The sequence below is a fragment of the Talpa occidentalis genome, unplaced genomic scaffold, assembly GCF_014898055.3.
Source record: "Talpa occidentalis isolate TD23 unplaced genomic scaffold, MPIMG_talOcc4v2.1 talOcc4.3, whole genome shotgun sequence".
Taxonomy (NCBI): domain Eukaryota; kingdom Metazoa; phylum Chordata; class Mammalia; order Eulipotyphla; family Talpidae; genus Talpa; species Talpa occidentalis.
In genome coordinates, this window is record NW_023603184.1 from 50,109,239 (window position 1) to 50,130,238 (window position 21,000).

Genomic DNA, 21,000 nt, shown 5'->3' on the forward strand with positions numbered 1-21,000 from the left:
AAATTGGGTTAACACATCTGCGACTCAATGAGAGCAGGCTTTAATGTTCTCCACATTAATCAAAGATGTATAGGAGTCCAAGATACAGTCCTGTGGGAGATAGGCATTTCCTTCTAGTACATATCATACTTGGCAGGGATTCTGGCATGAGGGCATTCAATCATCTAGATAGCAACTTACACAGAGAAGAGGGTTATCCAAGCCCTCCATGTGTCCAAGGGTTGGGAATAATCAGAGACAGAGCCAATCCCCAAGTCTCCTTAAGGGCTACTACTATCACCACACCTATTACATCCCCAAATTTCCTGTTGAGAAGGAGAATTCTGCTCACATGCCCTCATCCACCATTAGTCTTGGCAATGTCCCTAACAGGCAAATACAAACACATGTATGCATGTTCCTATGCACACTCTGATTTCAAGGATTTAGAGAAATAATTAGATGCATCTCCCCACAGAACGCCCCAGGGACCTTTCCTATTCGGAAACATCAAGAGTTTTAAGGGATCAGTATGTGTCAAGGAATTGGTTTTTCCAGACCTTTATTCCTTCCTTTTCCAACCCCTGTTTTTGACAGGAGTAAAATCAAAGAGAAAGAGGCCAGTGAAGAGATCCTAACAGTAGGTAGGACAAGCACATATTTGAGAAATAAAGTTTTTTTTTTGGGAATGTAAGTTGGCATGCTCAGCGGGACTAGGTCAGGTCAGCGGAATTTTCCAATTTTATATAAAAGAAAAAAAAATCACTCAAAATTCGCCAGAAGGTTTGTATTCTCAAAGAGGAAGAATAAGAGTCATGAAGTACCTTCTTCTTTACTTCTGCTCTCTCCCCCTCACCTTGAGACCTAACCTTCCTCTGTCCTTGCTGTGGGCTCAACCTGCTAAGTCAGCTTCTCTTAAGGAGAAGATTCAGAGTCAGAATCAACTGATGTTTGAACATTCAGGAAAGTGCTTCCAGTCTTTTTTGTTGTTTCCTTGCAGGATATTTGATCCAGGTCTTTAAACATACCTTTCAGGATAAAATCCAGACTTCATTTGGTATCCACTTCCCTTCACAATCTGGCTCTTCCCTGCTGCTGCCAGCACTCCTGTGTCCCCCCATAGCTAAGTTAAGCATAATTCCCGAAATAACTCACACTGCGGCATATCTCCATGCCCTTGTTCCCTTTCTAAGTACGCCCTTTACTTCGTCTTCTGTTATCTTCTGTTCAGCTTCGACACCTGTCTCAAGCATCACCTCCCCTGGAATATCTCCCCTTCTTAGTGTGTAGACTAAGGGGTACTCCAGGACCCCCAAACTTGCATGCTCTCAGTGGGTCCTGCCATCTGCCACATAATGACAAAGCATGCTCTTAGTGTAAAAGAAATAGGAATACTATGCATAGAAAAGACGAGAGAGGATAATAGTAATATCCAAGGTTGCCCATCTTCTCATGGGTAAATGCCCAGCCAAACTGGGTTTGCCAAAAGAGGTGCCACTGAGGCTCACAAGTTTGCCACAAGTCTAAGGCACCTTCTAATATGGTACCTAGGAAAGGGGCAGGAGGGAGGGACAGGCAGGCTGGGGACAAAAGGAGCAAAATCACAGTACAAAGCAAGGTAAAGGCTGCTACTGTCAGCTTCCCCAGCGGTCTCTTGCCCATGCCTCTTCCAGGTGTCCCTACATGTCTTGACTCCACATGTCTCTTTCTGTGCCCCCCTAGTCCAAAGCTGAAAAGCTCCCCCTTTTTCTTATATGTCTCTCTGCTTCATGTGCCCCCTCCAAGTCTGCTCCCCAGCCACGCCTTGCCTGTGCAACTCTACTGTTTACTCGGTGGAGCAAAGAACATGGAATCTTCGCTTTTTTAATGGAGATTACAGTTATACCCTGTTCTTACTGTTGGATTTCCTGCCCTTTTTCTGTCCTAACACATCACTCACATATATCTTGTTATTAGCACTGAGCCTGCATCATTTAAAAGAGGGGTTTTTTTAATTTTAATTTTTTAATTTATTTAATTTTTATTTTTTATATTAATTTTTTAATTTTTTACATCATTGTTCATTTTTAACCAATATTTGCTTCCCCCCACCCCTTCAGGTGCAGTCCCCACAGAGTTACCTTCCCCAAGGCACCCGTGCACCATCACCTCAGTCCCCTGTGCTCCTCCCTCCCTCCCTCTGATCCCTCTCCCTCCTCCTCCCCTGCAGGATGTCTCGGATTTATAATTGTCTGTTTTTGCTTTGCTGTATTTTGTACTGTTGTTATTTTTTACACTGATGTGTTATTGGGTTCCCCTATATTCCTGCTATAAGTGAAACCATCCGATATTTTTCTTTTTCCTTCTGGCTTATTTCACTGAGCATAATTCCTTCTAGCTCTATCCACATTGCTGCTAATGGCATGCATTTATCTTTTTTGATTGCTGAGTAATATTCCATTGTGTCTATGTACCACATCTTCTTGGTCCAGTCATCTATTTTTGGACATTTGGGTTGTTTCCAGGTTTTACCTATTGTAAATAGTGCTGCAATAAACATAGGTGTACAGGTGTTCTTTTGAATCAATGATTTTGTGTCCTTTGGATAGATCCCTAGGAATGGAATTGCTGGGTCATATGGTAGCTCCATTTTTAGTAGACTGAGGAACCTCCAGACAGCTTTCCACAGTGCTTGGACCAGTTTGCACTCCCACCAGCAATGTAGGAGAGTTCCTTTTTCACCACATCCTCACCAATATTTGTTGTTGCTTGTCTTTTTGATATGTGCCATTCTCACTGTGTAAGGTGGTATCTCAATGTGGTTTTGATTTGCATTTCCCTGATGATAAGGGATGTTGAACATTTTTTCATATGCCTGTTGGCCATTTGCATTTCCTCTTTGGAGAAATGTCTTTAAAGTTCTTCTGCCCATTTTTTGACTGGATTGTTTATTTTTTTTTTGTTGAGTCCTGTGAGTTCTTTGTGTATCTTTGTGATCAGTCCCTTATCAGTTGACTGGGGTGCAAAGATTTTTTTCCCACTCAGTGGGGTGTCTCTCTGTTTTGGCTAATATCTCTTTTGCTGTGCAGAAGCTTTTCAATTTGATGTAATCCCAGGTGTTTTATCTTTTCCTTGCCTTTCTTTGCTTTGGGTGATGTTCCTGAGATGTATGTCTTGTAGTGTTTTACCTATACTTTCTTCTATATATTTTATGGTTTCAGGTCTTAGGTCCAATTCTTTTATCCATTTTGAATTGATTTTTGTGCACGGTGAGAGGTAGTGGTCTAGTTTCATTCTTTTACATATGGTGGTCCAGTTTTCTCAGCACCATTTATTGAACAAACTGTCTATGTTCCATTGCATATTCTTTGCTCTTTTGTCAAAGATTAGTTCTCCATATAAGTGTGGCTTTATTTCTGGGTTCTCTGTTCAGTTGCATTGGTCTGTGTGTCTGTTTTTGTGCCAATACCAAACTGTTTTAATTATTATGGCTTTGTAGTATGGCTTGAAGTTTGGAAGTGTGATACCTCCTTTCTCCTTTATTTTCATCAGAAGGGCTTTGGCGATTCGTGGTTTTTTGTGGTTCCATAAGAATTTCATCAGTATTTGTTCTATTTCTTTGAAGAATGTCATTGAGATTTCTATTGGAGTAGTGTTGAATCTGTATATTGCTTTTGGTAGGATGGCCATGTTAATAATGTTAATTCTTCCAATCCATGAGCGGGGGATGTCTTTCCATTTCTATGTGTCTTCTATTTCTTTTAACTGTGTTTTATAATTTTCTTTGTATAAGTCTTTCACCTCTTTTTTTAGGTTTATTCCCAAGTATTTGATTTTTTTGTTTCAATTATAAAAGGGATGGTTTTCTTGATTTCTTCTTCTTCAGATAGATTGATTATGTATAGGAAGACTACTGATCTGTGTGTGTTGATTTTGTATCCTGCTAGTTTACTGAACTGGTTGATTATTTTGAGTAGTTTTTCTGTGGAGATTTTAGGGTTCTCTAAGTATATTATCATACTGTCTATAGATACTTCTTTCCCTATCTGGATTCCTTGTACGCCTTTCTCTTGTCTTATTGCCCTGGCTAGGACCTCCACTATTATATTGAAGAGCAGTGGTGAGAGATGACATCTTTGTCTTGTTCCTGATCTTAAAGGAAAGGCCTTCAGCTTTTCACTATTGAGAATAATGTTGGAGGTAGGTTTGTCATCTATGGCTTTTATCATGTTAAGTTATGTTCCTTCTATCCCAAGAATTTCAAGGGCCTTCATTATAAATGGATGTTGGACTTTGTCAAATGCTTTCTCAGCATCTATTGATATGATCATATGGTTTTTATTTTTCTTGTTGTGATGCATTACACTGATCGATTTTCATAGGTTGAACCATCCTTGTGCCCCTGGGATGAATCCCACTTGATCGTGGTGTATTATCCCTTGGATGTGTTGTTGGATTCTGTTGGCAAGGATTTTGTTAAGGATTTTTGCATCAGTGTCCATTAGGGAGATTGGCCTGTAATTTTCTTTTTTGTGTGCTGTCTTTGTTCAGTTTTGGTATTAGTGTAATGTTGGATTCATAGAAATATTTGGTAGTATTTCTTCTTTTTCAATTTTTTGAAAGAGTTTATGTAGGATAGGCACTAATTCACTGCTGAACATTTGGTAGAATTCATTTGTGAAGCCATCTGGACCTGGGCTTTTGTTTTTGGTGAGTGCTTTGATTACTGCCTCCATTTTGCTGCTTGTAATTGATCTGTGTAGGTGTTCTATTTCTTCTTTATCCAGCTTTGGATGATTATATCATTCTAGGAATTTACCCATCTCTTCTAGGTTGTTGAATTTGTTTGCACATAAGTGTTCATAGTAATCTCTGATTATTCTTTTGATTTCTACTGAACCTGTTGTGATTTCTCCTCTTTCATTTATAATCCTATTTATTTGTGTTTTCTCCCATTTTTTCTTTGTGAGCCTGGCTAGAGGTTTGTCTATTTTGCTTATTTTTTCAAAGAACCGAATTTTGGTTTCATTGATTTTTGATTTTTTTTAAATTTCTATTTCATTTATTTCTGCTTTGATTTTTATGATTTCCCTTCTTCCTCTGGCTTTAGTGTTTTTTTGTTATTCTTTTTCTAGCTCTTTGAGATGTGAGATTAGGTTGTTTCTTTGAATTCTTGTTTGTTGATGTGAGCCTGTATTGCTATATATTTTCCTCTTATTACTGCTTTTGCTGCATCCCATACATTCTGGAAAGTGGTGTCCTACTTGTGGTTCACCTCAAAGTATTTTTTAATTTCTTCTTTGATCTCCTCATTAGTCCAGTGGTCTTCCAGTAGTGTGGATTTCAATTTCCATGAAGTGGGAGGGTTCCTTGTTTTCTTTTCATAATTTATTTCTAGTTTGATGCTTTATGATTGGAGAAGATAGTTGGAATGATTTTGATCTTTCTGTATCTGTTGATGTTTGTCTTGTGGTTCAGTATGTGATTGATTCTGGAGAATGAGCCATGTGTGCTTGAGAAAAATGTGTACTTGGATTTTTTTGGGTGCAGTGTCCTATAGATGTCTGTTAAGTCCATGAGTTCTATGTCTTTATTTAGGGCTCTAGTGTCTTTGTTTATTTTTTGCCTCATTGATCTGCCCATTGGTGAGAGTGGAGTGTTGAAGTCTCCCACTATATATGTATTTTCTTTAATGTCCATTTTCAGAGCTGATAATATTTGTTAACATATTTTGGTTCTCCTACATTTGGTGAGTATAAGTTGATGAGTGTTATAGCTTCCTGATGTATTGGCCCCTTGATAATAATGTAGTTTCCATCTATGTCTCTTTTTACTTTTTTTAATTTGAAGTCTATTTCATCTGATATAAATATAGGTGTTCCTGCCTTCTTTTTTGTTTCATTTGCTTGTAGGATTGTTTTCCAACCTTTTACTTTCAGTCTGTGTTTATCTTTTGTGGTTAAATGTGTTTCCTGCAGACAGCAGAAGGATACATTTTGTTTTTTAATCCAGAGTGCTACTCTGTGTCTTTTTATTGATGAGTTTAATCCATTTACATTTAGAGTTAATATTGGTATGTTGGCATCTATATTTGCCTTTTTGTTTGTCTTTTTTGTGATTTTTATTCCTTGCTTTATTCTGTTCTTCTTGTTCATTCCTCTGTTGGTTTTAGCTTTAGAACTTCTTGTAGAATTTTTTGGAGTGGGGGTTTAGTTGTAATGAATTTCTGGAGTTTCTGTTTGTCTGAGAAGGTCCATATTTTTTCTTCATAGAGGAAGGAGAGCTTTGCAGGGTAAAGTATTCTTGGTTGGCATTTGCTGTTTTGAAGTTTGTTGAATATGTTACTCCATTCTTTTCTTGCCCGTAGTGTTTCTTCAGAGAAGTCTGAGGTTAACCTGATTGATTTTCCCTTATAAGTTATCTGTTTCTTCCCCCTTACCAGTTTCATTATTTTTTCTTTGTCTTAGACTCTTACAAGCTTTACTATTATGTGTCTTGTTGTAATTTTCTTTTCAGTGTGGTAATTGAGTGTTCTTCTCACTTCTTGTATGTTATATTTGTCTCCTTTTTCATACTTGGGAAGTTTTCTTCAATAATCTCGTTGAATAATTTCTCAGTTACTTTATCTCTCTCCTCACCTTCTGGATGCCTATAACTCTTATATTTCCTCTCTTCATGGAGTCTGATAATTGTCTAAGGGTATTCTCGTTTTTCTTCCTTTGCATTTCTCTCTCTTTTTCTCTTTCGGTTCTTTCTGTTTCTATATCTTCAAGAGTACAGATCCGTTCTCCCATTTCCTCGGTTCTGTTTTCAATGCTTGTCCAAGAGCTCTTTGTCTCCTCCAGTAATCTTTTAGCCTCCTTCTTTTCTTTTTTTTTCCTTTCTTAAGGTCTCATTTTTGTTCTTCAGTTTATTGATTATTTGTCTCATCTCATACTTTATTTTTTTAAGATAATTTTTTTTAAGATTTATTCATTTATACAAGCACTGGGTACAGTCAGAAGCGTGGGAGGGTGAGAGAATTCACCAGAGCCAGAGCGGGGAACAGAACAGGCAGAGTGATGAAGTACACTGCTGAGGGGAGTAGTGGGTGCAGCAGGAGAGGGCTGTGCGCCAAGTGGGACCCTTGCCGGCAGGCGGGGATTGAACCGGTGCTGCAGAGGCTACAGGCAGCTTTGCAGCCCAGTGATCAACCGCTGCGCCACCAGGGAGGCCCATCATTATACTTTTTAATCATGATGATTATTAATTCTCTATCTGACAGGCAGAGAAGTTCTTCCGTGTCATTATTGAGCTCTGGTGACTTATTGTCTTTTTGTGGTATGTCCTTTTCCTGTGGGCTTGCTTGATTATTTGTATTTTTCCTTCTTCCTGCTGTTTGCTTTGTAATTTGTTCTATGCATTGGGACATTGTGCCACTGGTGTTGGTGGCCATCTCAATGGATCTCTCCTTCATGGGTGTCAAAAACTATTTACCAGACTGAAACCCGCACTGGTAGACCAAAACTCCACCATGGTGTTGATGTTGTGGCTGTGTTGCTGGGCACTGTCTCTTACAGTTCCCTCCCTCCGTATTTACTTAGTTCCAACAGGGAATGAGTAAGTTGGTGATTTTGCTCTGGTCATTAAGTGGCGCTAGAGACCTGTACTTGCCGACCTGTGCTTTTCCCCTGTAGTTCTCTGAGAAATGGAGGAGGAAGGGGAGCACCTCGACATAGGGGCTATTGCTCATACTGGGTGCTGTCTGCCCTGTGTTCACCCGGTGCTATGCCCACGGCTGTGTGGATCCTGTGCCCTGAATTCTGCACTCTAGTTCTCAATCTCAGGGTCTCAGATCCAAAACACTGGCTGTCACCCTGTGCAGTACCCACTGTTATGGCACGTTCCATGTCCTGAATCCTGTGCCTAGCTCTCAGTTCCAGGATGGGGTCTTGCTCCATGCCTTGTTACCCTTCTTACCCCCGTTTGCTTGTCCCACCCCCTCTCAGAACCTGAGGGTGGTTTTGGAAACCCTGTCTTCCAACTATTAGGAAGCTGGTGATTTTGTTCCTATCACTAGGTGGCACCAGAGATCTTTCCTAATGTCCTTCCAGAGCTGTGCGTTTCCCCACTGTGCGTCTCTGGGGAACTGAGTGGGAGGTGGCGTGGAATAGCTCAACGGCGTGGGGGGGGGGGTCTGCCCTGTGTCGTGCATTGTGGGGAATCCCATGCCCCGAATTTCATACCCAGGGTCTCAGTTCCAAAGCCCTCAGATCCAGGACGTGGGCAGTAGCCCAGTTCAGTGTCTACAGAAATAGCACCTTTTGCACCCCGCTCCCATGCCAGAGTGCCTGGTTTCTGATTACTCAGTGGGAGTCATTCACCTCAGTGATGGTTCCCACATGTCTCTCCATGAGCCTAAGTCTCGGGCACAGGGACCTGGGCAGCCATGATCCTCATATGCTTTTCAAGCAAATGTGCTTTTCCGCACAAGCTTACCATCTGGCCTTGGGCTATTTGCAGGTCTCTCCGGAGTCCTCATCTTCCTCTAATGGCACCTTTTGCTCACCTCCATGGAGACTCCCGCACAGTTCTCCACAGTTCCCATTGGCAGGGTGCAATACCTGCAGTAGTTCCTTTCCACCCACAGTCCCACTTGATCTGTAGTTTGTTGTTGGTGGTGGTGGTTTTCTTTCTGTTGGTCTGAGTGTGCCGGCTTTGTGGGTGCGGGAGGGCAGCAGGTTCTGAGCTTTCCTCTCTTATCGTCCTGGGGCAGTTTGCCAGAGTCACCCGTTTATCTTCCGTGTCCCAGTTCTCACAGGGACCTGCCGCTTTTCCTCTCTATTAACTTTGTTTTCTGGGAGGACTTACTTGCAGCATTTCCCGCCTCCATGTTGATCTGAATCTCCTAAAAGAAGTATTTTTTGAGTCATACTATTGATTCTTCATTAGTTCACTCTTCCATTAATACAAGTGTTCATCTAAGAAATCTTAGTTGAGTGCTTTTTTAGGCCCCAACTCAAGGATTTAGGCTAGATGGGAGCACAGGTACAAAGACCTGAAAAACTAGTCAACAGAAATAGTCACAGTGTGATCACCCTGATCTGACATTAGAATTTACAACCTTTGACAAAGATCCAGGTAGTCATAGCAAAATCCAAAGGGAGAAGGAATATTTTGTTTGTTAGAGACCTTCCTGCTCTGGAACTAAAGTTACAAAAGTTAAGATTTTCCTCCATTCAAATCAAATAAATAAATAGTCTCATTCCCTCTTTTGTATGCACCCACCATTTAGAAGCCATAAGACTCCTAGTAGGTATGACACCATGCCTCCATCTCTCCTCAGTGCATTAGTCATTTGGTAAGATGTGTAATTTAAATTTATCCTCAACATGAAAAGTGGCTCTGAAAATTTTCCAAGTACCTGCTATAATGAGAGTGAGAGGAAAGAAAAAAGAAAGGCAGAGGGACTGGGGAGGTTGGAGAGTATGAAGGTTTAAAATCAAGCACAGTGAAGGCTCAAAATCATGCAGAGTTTGCAGCTGGTTGAGCAATTTATCTGGGGATTAATGACATAAGCATGCTGCCCTGCAGGAGGCTATCACAAGGGGGTTCTTAGGGAAGAGAGTCATCACCCAATTTCATTTTGGGCACCCAGCCACAGGAGCACTCCAAGGTCAAGCTCTGGCATTTAAGTGAGACCATTATCCAGGGGTTCCTCTCCACACCCTGATTCCTAAGGAGGGTTGAGAGACTTGCAAACAATGGCAAACAACCTCTGGGCTGTGTTGCACGCTCAGCCCCTTGCCCTCCTGACCTGCCTATCTTTGTTTCTACAGGGTGGTGCTCAGCATGGCGGGGATCCCCGGGCTCCAATTCCTGCTCCTTTTCCTCCTCCTCTGTACTATTGGGCAGATAAGTGCCCAGTGGAAACCGACTTGGCCTGCCTACCGCCTACCTGTGGTCTTGCCCCAGTCCACCCTCAGCTTAGCCAAGCCAGACTTTGGGGCAGAAGCCAAATTGGAAGTGTCTTCTTCATGTGGACCCCAGTGTCATAAGGGAACTCCACTGCCCACTTACGAAGAGGTCAAGCAGTATCTGTCTTATGAAACACTCTATGCCAACGGCAGCCGAACAGAGACACAGGTGGGCATTTACATCCTCAGTAGTGCCCAGGGTGAGCCTGCGGGAAAGTCTCGGAGGAAGCGGCAGATTTATGGTTATGACAGCAGGTTCAGCATTTTGGGGAAGGACTTCCTGCTTAACTACCCCTTCTCAACATCAGTGAAGTTGTCCACAGGCTGCACTGGTACCCTAGTGGCGGAGAAACATGTCCTCACAGCGGCCCACTGCATACATGATGGGAAAACCTATGTGAAGGGAACCCAGAAGCTTCGAGTGGGCTTCCTGAAGCCCAAGTTTAAAGATGGTGGTCAAGGGACGAACGCCTCAACCTCAGCCATGCCTGACAAAATGAAGTTTCAGTGGATCCGGGTGAAGCGCACCCATGTGCCCAAGGGATGGATCAAAGGCAATGCCAATGACATTGGCATGGATTATGACTATGCCCTCCTGGAACTTAAGAAGCCCCACAAGAGAAAGTTCATGAAAATTGGGGTGAGCCCTCCAGCTAAGCAGCTGCCAGGGGGCAGAATCCATTTCTCTGGTTATGACAATGACCGACCAGGCAATTTGGTGTACCGCTTCTGTGACGTCAAAGATGAGACCTATGACCTGCTCTACCAGCAGTGCGATGCCCAGCCTGGGGCCAGTGGGTCCGGGGTCTATGTGAGGATGTGGAAAAGACAGCAGCAGAAGTGGGAGCGAAAAATCATTGGCATCTTTTCAGGGCACCAGTGGGTGGACATGAATGGTTCACCACAGGATTTCAACGTGGCTGTTAGAATCACCCCTCTCAAATATGCGCAGATTTGCTATTGGATTAAAGGAAATTATGTGGATTGTAGGGAAGGGTGACACCAAGTTCCTTCCCAGCAGCACTTACTGGCCTTTATGTACTTATTGTAGGAGAGCTCAAATTTTGTCACTGGGTGTTTGTTTGTGTGTGTGTGTGTGTGTGTGTGTGTGTGTGTGTGTGTGTGTGTGTGTGTGTTATATGGCATAGTTATCTAATTTTTTTTAATTGCAAGATGACTGGCTTTATTATTTGAAAACTGGTTTGTGTAACATTTAAGCAGTTTAAAGGAGGAGTTTTGCATAGAAATAAAAAAACATGCTCATGTTTGGAACAATAGGGAATATTTAGTGATTAAGTTAATCTTTCACTTTTTGAGAATTTTGATTTTTATTTCATCTGAACTCATTTCAAAGATTTATAGTGAATGGGTGGCATACGGGAGATAGACTTTCTAGTGTGTGTGTGTATGTGTGTATTTTCTCCTGAGAGTCATCTTTTCTGGTTTTGTTTTTTTTTTTATTAATGCCCAGTCATTACTGTTTCTGGATGGCAGTGTTCCCCATGGCAAACAACTCTTTGGAACGTATACAATACTTCTTTGACAGGCAGTCATTATATTTTGATGGGGCGGGCGGTTTGCAAGGTCGTCCTTGAGCTATAATATAATTTGCTGACTATAATGCCATACATATTAAACCATATCTTCCAAAGACTGCTGCTCTACTTTTTGGGAAGACCTTGCATGTGCCTCTATGAACTTTGCAGTCTCACCAGAGTAAGCGAGATCATTTGTGTCAATCCTTCCATTTATCAGGATGTTACTCACATTTCTTGAACTACCTGCTTTTCAGAAGACAATAATCATACCTAATTAGAACAGGCTATAGTGCTTCTCAACTAACAGTACAATGGTAGTATTTTACCCTTGGAGTGCAGCACATCTCATATTTTATCATTTGGATGGAATAATTTAAAATGAATTAAATTCCAGAGAACAATGGATGTTTCGTTGGGCAGACGTTAAAACATTGTAAGTATATATTCCTAGGAAGACTAGTATAATATTTCCTTAAACACTCAACCTTCAACCAAAAGTTAAAAGGGCACCGTCATCAAGTAGGGAGGAGATGTCTCTCAGTGCTTCCTTTATCAGGGATTCACATGCTTGTTTGCACATTAAGAAGTCCTGTAGTAAAGACACATGTTAATGTTTTAAAATATGCATTTCAATAAACATCTTTGATGACACAACCCTTGTTTTCTCATATAATGTCTATGAGCAGTTTAGTGTTCAAATGAATACACTTTGGGAAACTCTGTGACCAGCCTTTAGTTCAAGGTGGTGATGAGGACCCCCCAGGGGTATACCAGGCATTGGTATTTTGGGGGTTTAACCAGAACCCTGTACCAGATTTGGAAATGTTCAAAGGGTAAGACTGGCAAGGATAATCCTGAAAGTCCTTTTTCACTGAGAATCAGAATATTGTGGTGGAATTTGGGACACATTTTTTACATAGATTTTATTTAGAATGAAACTAGTCCAAAAAATGGGAGGACAGCACTAAGGAGGTAAAGGATTATATCCTAATCAGTTTCAGAGCCGTATTCTATCTTTAACTTACTTTAGACCAGAAATGGATTTAAACAAAAAAAAAGAAAGCAATCTGGTAAGTGAGTTGGCACACAGGTCATGCTCTATTTTGCCGGCTCAGTGGGCCTGCTCCGTGGCAGGGCAAGCCTGCAGTGGCACCTAGGTCAACCTTTCAGGTGGAGTCTGCACTATAGCGCCTAAGGGAGTCTTTAGTGCAGAACTTGTTGAGAATGACGAAGTCTGGCCTGAAAAAACGGCCTTCTAAATCTTAAGTCCATGTGCATCTGCTAGCTGCAGGACAGGTGACAGCCACCCACAGTGTCTGGGCAGTTCTAACAGTAGCCCCAGGATCTCCGCTCTCAAACCGATGGGTCCCAGCCAGGGGGTCTGGTGGACCATCACTGCACTGGCCTGCCTCTCCATCCTGCTTTATGTCTGCCCTTTCTCTTAATCCTTGCTATGAGCGAGCTCAGGGATGCCCCCATTAATTGATTTCTAATGGACTTTTTGTAGAAGCCATTTAATTTGTCATCCAGAATGGAATACATTAATAATTGAAAAGGATTATACTGATAATGAAGCTGGAACAGCAGGCATCACCCACGTATGTCCTGGAAAAACCAGAATGTCTAGTCCCCTTGTTACAAGCTTCTTCTAAGCTCTGTATGGAATGTGGTCCAAGCCCATCCTTGTTAATTTCAGGACACTCAGCTCCCTGCATCTCCTCTGGATTTTCACTGTGGTTCCAATTGCATGCCTCCTTTTATGGGATAGGGAATTTAAACATTATTTTAATGGGTGACTCCCAGAGTACATTCTGTGGTAAATACAGACCCTCCTCAAATGCTGATCCAGAAGAAGGCACGTCGACACAGATGACCAACCCATGTGTTTTTAGTTTGGTATTTCCCCAAAGGAGGAAATAAACCAGCTTCCAAAATAAGAGTAAATAAGGCTGGGAGTGGGAGCGCGAGGCTGGTTTGGAAACATAATGGCCTTGGAGTTGACCAGACTGATTCCATGGTTGCCTGATTCAATGCCACTTAGCTTAAAGCTTAAAACCATCCTAGGTGATTCAAATATTCACTCTCAAGCTCCAACTCCTCCTTGTGCTGGGGGGGGAACAGATGAAGAAGGGAAAGAGCGACCAAACTTACTGACTCGCTGTGATTTCTCCTCAGTGGTTGCTGCTTGTCAGATAACACCCTCATTAACTCTTACCTCTGTTGATGTAACTCCATGTCTTGTGCTGTCGGAGCCCCCTTAGCTGTCAGACAGCCCTCTTTAGTAGTTAATCAGCAAGATACTTCAATCCCAGCCTGCCTCGTCCATTCCCACAAAATCCACAGGAAACTTACAGACTCACTACATCCGACTGAGAGTTGCCCACTGGAGACCTAGGGAAAAATGTTTCAGACTCGGGGAGCTGAAGTGCAAGGGCTACTGGCAGTATCTAATTTGTTCTGTTAAAGAAGTAGACAGACGGCCTGTTAAGTCTCAGCACTATCACTGCTGTAGCCTGAGTTTGATCCTCTCCTGTCTTGCCCGTTCCTCACCTTGGGAGTGTATTTCAGTAGATCCACCTGTCCTGCTTCCCATCCTATCTCTGGTGAATCCTCTCACCGCCCCCCCACACCTCTGACCTATACCCCAGTTCTTGAATGCATAAATAAATAGATAAATAAATAAATAGAACCTTTAAAAAAAAAAAGATGAAATAGCTCAGTGTAGCCTGAGCAAAATACACAAGGAAAATAGTATCAAAGAGAGGCTTTCGGAGAGCTAAGTGTCTGACCAACTCATACAGGGACTACAGATTCTGAAGGGGCTTTGGAATTCATTCTTCTTGCAGGGAAAGACATTTCAAGAACTTCTAGTAGGGGAGATTTAATGGACTTTGATCAAAGCCAAGTATGAGGTCTAATAGGCAGGCGCATGCCTAAGGCATATAGTAATTTTAGGAATTCACAAATTGCTATAAATTCAAAATCCAAAGAAAGAAATGAACTTTTAAGTCAAAGGAATGTTTTAAGATATGTTAATATAGTCATCTTTACACCAGTGCAGTCATAAAATAGAACTTTTACTTTTTTAAGTCTCTCGAGGTGTGAGTATAAGGCACAAGGGGACATTCACTGCCTGGTCTTGCCTTGGCCTACCTTTCGAACCTGCTAAGATTTCTGCTCTCAACTGAGAGTCCTGAGCTAACCTCACTAACCTATCTGCTCCTTGCTCTGATGAGCAAAAGACTAACACAAACTTTCCCCAAAATGAATGTGCATAAGGGCCTCAAGGACTCTCCTGAGGAAAATGACACTGTGCAGTCTGCTGTGGAGCAGAGAAACTGCTGTCCTTCTTGGAGCACTGCCTTCATCTTCTTGACCTGAGCCAACTGGCAGGCCTTGTCCAGCCCGAGCAGCGGTAAGCGTGGTGCTCGTGGGAGAGATGGATCTCCACATCGGAGTCTTCACCTCTGCCAGCCAGTAGATGACTGTTTCAGGTTTCTCTCCAGCCACGTAATTGAGCTCCCATCTGAACCCCTCAGAGATAGCCAGCTGGTTGCTTTCATGCCTGCGTCTTCCTTCCTCACCAGCAAGGCTGTTTCCAAGTCATTTCCTCCTGGTTCCATGTGGCCTGTGGGGGGACTCCAGTGACTCCAGTCCTCTAATGCCTGCAGCAGTAGTGACACAATTGCGCTGTTGTCCACCTTGGGAACGAGGCGTCTTGGAAGACACTCAAGCCACATGCTCTCAGGGCCTAGGTCTAACTGAGAACCCAGCAGAGGGAAGCAGGAAGCAAGAGGTGGCAATTCTTACCACTTTTTTTTTTTTAAGATTTTATCTATTTATGCATACAAGAACTGAGGTACAGGCCAGAGATGCGGGGGTGAGAGGATTCACCAGAGACAGAGTGGGGAACAGAACAGGCAGACTGACTAAAATACACTGCTGAGGGGAACAGCGGGCGAGACAGGAGAGGTCTGCTGCGCCATGTGGGTCACCTCCCTGGCCGGGGATCAAACTCGTGCTGCGGTGGCTGTGGACAGCTTCATTGATTGCATCTTAACCCCTTGTACCACTAGGGAGGCCCAATTCTCACTACTTGTTAATGGAAGAGGGGCATCTCTGAAAGCAAAGCACACAAAAGTCTGAATGCAGTCCTGGTACTGATCATATTTTACCCTTCTTTGGATGCTACATGGGAAAACAGTAATCAGGCAAGAAACAAAGGTGATATTGAGTAGTGGCCATATTAGAAGTAACGTGTATGTGTGGGAACAGAGCCTACCTGAGCAGATGTGGTGAAAAGGAGGAATCAAGAATGACTCTTAGGTTTGGGGTCATTCAAGTAGATTCCAGGTGCTATTTGCTGAGGTGCCAAGGACAGGGGAAAGCTGATTAACTTTAGGATGGAAGGGAATTGAAATCAAGAGTTTTTGTGTTGGTCACAATAGATTTGAAATGTCCCAGAGACACCCAAAGGAGGAGGTCAAGGAAGCACTCCCAACTGTTAAGGAAGGATCGCTGCTGGCGAAACTCAGTGGACGGATCTCAAATCTATCATATATATAGATATAGATATATAGATATACATATAAATACCAGAGGATGGTATTTACGCTACAGAGTAAGATAATATCACCTGAAGAAAGAATGAGAGTTGAGAAGAGGGCAGAGTCCTCACCTCCAGCAAAGAGAGGATGACTCTGTAGAGGAAGAGGCGTTGGCAGTGGAGAGGTTAGAAGAAGTTGCCAATGCATTCGGAGGAAAACCGGGAAAATATGGCTTGATAGATAGAAGCCAAGAGAAAAGAAATCTCCCTCTGGCTACAGCGGGCCAGGCAGGAGGAGGACAGGGACCAGGAGGAGTCTTCTAGTCTTCCAAGCAGAGCCTGGCCTTGGGCATAACTGCGTGAACACAGGCCACGCTCCATCAATGCCTGTGCATGAATGATTGATTGACCGAGGCTTGGGGCACCTCTGCCCACAGGAAGTGCAACCATCTACATCCACACCCTCCCTGGGAGACCCCAGGCCTGTGCCCCGTGAAAACACAGGCTCGGGGAGGCCCGCTGCCTTCCCTCCCACCAGCCTGTTGTTTTCTGAAGGCAGAAAGAGCAAAGTGACTCTCATGCATGTATGAGGTGTGTAAAAATACTATGTGCTCGCTGAGTCTTGATTAACGCTGCTCCTACACTCAGACTGTAAAGGGGCCAACACACTGTCTTTCCGAAAGAGAGGACCATTTTGAGGAGCATCAAGTTCCAATCCAGTGGAGCAAGACTGAAGTGTTTGCGTTAGGGAAAATGGGGAGAGTCTCAGAAAATGAAATAAACAGAGCAAGTGGCTGGAACTGGAGGGGCAGCCGTGGGAACTGTAGTTCAGCCTCACCTTCAACTGAACTGCTGTCTGAGGAAGGATTTCCCGGCCATAGACGCCACAAGGCCCACCCTCCCCGATTTCCTTCCTGCTTTATTGCCTTTGCTTGGCACTTATCACTGTCCCACATGCTCTATGTTATATTTGTTTCTCTTCTTTGTCCTTCTCTGCTACTAGATTACAATTTTGTGAAGGCAGGGATTTCTGTCTTTCCTACCCTCACTTTTAGAACAGGGCCAGCACATAGATTTGCAATACTTAATGCTTTTTATGAATGATTGAATGATTGATCCCAGTAGCTTATATCACCTGTAACTTCAAAACTCAGGATCACTTGGACTCGGATACTCCTTGCATTCAGACACATTCCAGAATAAAACTGGTGATATCTTATACATATCCTGTCCTATTCTGACATGTATGGCCTTGCTGTTGTTATTTCTGCCTCTGTCTCATTTATTACAATGAGACTGAGCCTTGTAAGGGCAGGGACCGAATTCTATTCTTCCCCAAATCTCTGACCCACGGTCACACAGGATGTATTTGGTGAGAAAATGAGCGGATGTCTGTTATGACGTAGCCTGTGGTTCAGAGACTTCATCCTCTCCCACGTCTCACATTGAATCAGGCAGCAAGACTCTAGACTTCTACATGATCCATCTCCCCCTCCAACTCCCTTGCCAATGCCCTGATTCTCACCTTTATCCTATGTCCAGTTCCTACAGCAAACCCCAAACTCTATCCTGAGCTTCCCAGCTCACCCAAAGTTGCTCTAGAAATGTGTTTGTTGATTGGCTAAAACATAATTACAGGGAGAACGCATCAATTCCTTCATTCTACTTTTACCGATCAATTTCTTTATGTCCTTAGGTTCTGCAAGCTGTTTGACACCCCATGTTGTCTCCTTATCCACTCATCTGAGGTCTCAAAAATTGTAAAATGATATGGAGATTCATTTGCAAAAAAAGAAATTGACTTGAAAATCCAATTATTGGTAACACCCCTTGTGTGAAAGGATAAAATATATATTGATGACACTTGAATCTGTAAATATGGACATTTGTGATCAGATTTTTGTCCAGTTCAGTCCATATTTTTCAAAAGATTCATTTTTTCTTGAAAATACAGTTCTGTGGGGCAAGAAAAAGACTTTGATTTGATTTTGACATTTTTATTACCTTCTAACTGTGAGTTTCTGTTTCCTAAGACATTTTTTATTTCATTTACAGTGGATCTTGGATCATGTTATTCTGACTCTAGAGCTCTGTAACTCTTTTACAGAGTGTTTCTTTTAGATGCCATTTTCAAAACCTTTTTTTTTATATTTTTACATCATTTTTCATTTTTGCACAGTGTATGCTTTTTCATCTTGGTTATAGTCCCCATACAATTCCCACCCCCTTTATTTTGACCTAATCCCTCCTCCCCCCACACCTAGTGTGTCTGGTTTATTTTGAAATGCTATCAATCTGTCTAGTGAGACAAGTTAATCATTTGGCTGTTTTTAAGCTCTCTAGATTGTTACCATTGAAAAAAAATTGAAAAACAAAGCAAGAAATTCTGTGACTGAAGTTGGCACTTTTCTAAGTGACTGGCATTTCACAGATAAACTCTATCCTTTTATTGAAGTGCCCTCTATTACTGGCTTACTGATTTTCACCATATTGCAGAGGTGAGGCATAGAAGCTTGTCTGGTGGCCCTGAACGCCAGCTAGAGTTTCTTTTGTACAGAGTATCACTATTCAACTCTCCTGTTTGCCACTGGCCCTCGGCAGTGAAAACTCATCCAATATTCCTCCCATTTCCTCATAAATTTGTTCTTACAATGAATTTACGTGAGGAAATTACAAGGCCATTCGCTCATGAAATCAACAAACATCTATTAATTATGTGCTATGTGCCACATACATTTCTAATTGCTTTACATATACTAATTCGTTTAATTCTTACCACAAACCTATGAAGTATGCATGGATTTCTTCTACATTTTAGATGCAGAGAAATTGAGGCACATGAAAGTTAAGTCTCTTAACAAAAACATAGAGCTAAAATTGGGATTCATATTTTATCAGTCTGCCTAAAAAGTTCTTGCTCTCGTTCCACAAGTAACAAGTTGCCATGAAACCTCTGAGAATGCAGCAACTAACCAAGTTTCCAGGTTGTGGGGGAAGGACTTCAGACAGGTAGAACAGAGCAAGAGATGTTTGTTCCTTGATGAACTTTCCAGTTAATCCCTTTAAGCAACTTGTTAGCATATACTGAATTATCTGGAAAGAAGATGCACTATAAAAAAAAAAATGCACATATCTGCAAAAGCGAATTATATATCCAAGAACTTGGAATACCGATATAAGCATAATAAAAATCACGCATGATTCTATTCATTTTATATGCTTGTGAAATACTCTTGGATTTATTTTACACTCTGTCAGACATATGTATATAATTAATTAAAATGTATTTAAACTGGCCATCATTCAGAAGTTTCTCAAGTTTCTTGGAGGAAGGATCTAGGTTTTTAAGACAAGTTATTGCTCTGACTCTGAGTCTGAACATCTTTTATTTTGCAAGTATTTCTGACCATTTAAGAAGGCCTTTCCTTTCTAAGTCAACAAATAACCCCCAAAATAACTGAGCTCCTTGTTCTGCAGAGTCAGACTAAACCATCTCAGATTTCTACAAGTTTGAAAAAAACACTCCCCCAAGTGAACTTTCTTTTACCAACTGGGATGATATTTGCTCAATCTTGGATTGCCCCCTTGTGGTTTATTCAACTTATGACTATTTCTGGGCTACAAATAGGTAGCTCCTAGTCCCTGGATGGTTGTTTTTAAGTTTTGATGCTTCTACTCCTTGCTTTTGCACAGGGGCACCACCAAAAACAGCATTTTGAAATGGAAAGTAAAGAATGTGCAAAGTGTCCCAGATGTTCAGTGATCCAGACACGCTCTTGAAAGCGTTTCCAACATCCCGAATTCCCCAACACCCCAGATCCTCCCCAACATCCTGATTCTGTCCAACACCCCGATTCCTCCTCACCACTCGCCACTCACCATTCTGTCCCCATGTTTCTAATTTCTTTTAGGGACTTGTGGCAAAACCCTTCAAATCTGTGTTCTTGGTTTTCCCTTTTGTACCATAATGCAAACATTTCTTTGTCTACTTGCACCATGGGACTGGTTCACATGCAGTTGACAAGGGCCCACTTACGTCAACAATCCACTTGAGTCACAGTGCCAGGTAATCTAGGGATGTGACAATGACTGACAAGCAAAAGTATACCTTGAAATTGTCAACAAATCTGTTGGAAACATCTGGGCAGGAGTTCCACACCCTCATTCACAAAAACAAGTCACCACTCTAGAGCATCAGTCCCAGACTTCCCAGCTCCTTCTGAGCAGCTATGTTTGTAACACGCTGGTCCAAGAACTTCAATATCATCCAAAGAGAATGACAAATCTTAGAGGTGCTACAATCAGGGGAGAAAGTGCTACAATCAGGGAAGCCAAGCCAGTGTCACGGACTTGCTCTCCACTGAATGCCAGCTCCTACCCCATGCACTAATCAGACAAGAATGAGGAAACTCAGTGCCACACAAGGCACCACTCTCTACAACCTTCTTCAGTAAGCAAAAGCTAGTAATTGGCTTGACTCAATAAGTTAGAGTACAAATACTTTTTTTGATAAAAGAACACAGTTGATAAGAAGTTTAATAATAGCATTTATACCACCTGTATGAGACAAACCCAGCATTATTGAGCAACTCAACACCCCTTGTGTGTTAGTGTCCATCTTAAATAGCTTAGCTAAAACAAGGAAGGTGGGATGGAAAAGGGGGGAAGGAAGTTCACCAAGGAAATATATTTTCACAAAGTAAAATGGTTGAATGAAGGGAATTTTAAGGAACAGACATTTGCCTTTATTTGAATTTTAAAGGAAGAATTAATATCACAGATAAAATGAAGACGAGTGAAGAAGAGGGGATACTTATATACGTGAAAAATAACATTAATAAAATGGGACTAGTAATTTTTTCCCAGCATAGTCGTTGGGAGAATTGGATATAGTAAATATAAACTGATAAACTGACTAGTGAATTGTCCAGCACGTTAGTGGGGCCCATTCATGTATTCATTCATTCAGAAAATATTTGTCGAGCACCTATTATGTGCAAGG

General features: G+C 42.0%; 2 protein-coding genes across 2 annotated transcripts in view; both read left to right on the forward strand.

Annotated features, from left to right (window-relative positions):
- Positions 1–21,000, forward strand: part of CCDC81 (coiled-coil domain containing 81) — a 78,171-nt gene that overhangs the window by 6,002 nt on the left and 51,169 nt on the right. The gene's annotated exons all lie outside the window — the stretch shown is intronic.
- Positions 9,745–12,130, forward strand: PRSS23 (serine protease 23). Its single transcript, XM_037521806.2, has one exon. The coding sequence runs from the start codon at positions 9,790–9,792 to the stop codon at positions 10,912–10,914; it is 1,125 nt and encodes a 374-aa protein (XP_037377703.1). The 5' UTR covers positions 9,745–9,789; the 3' UTR covers positions 10,915–12,130.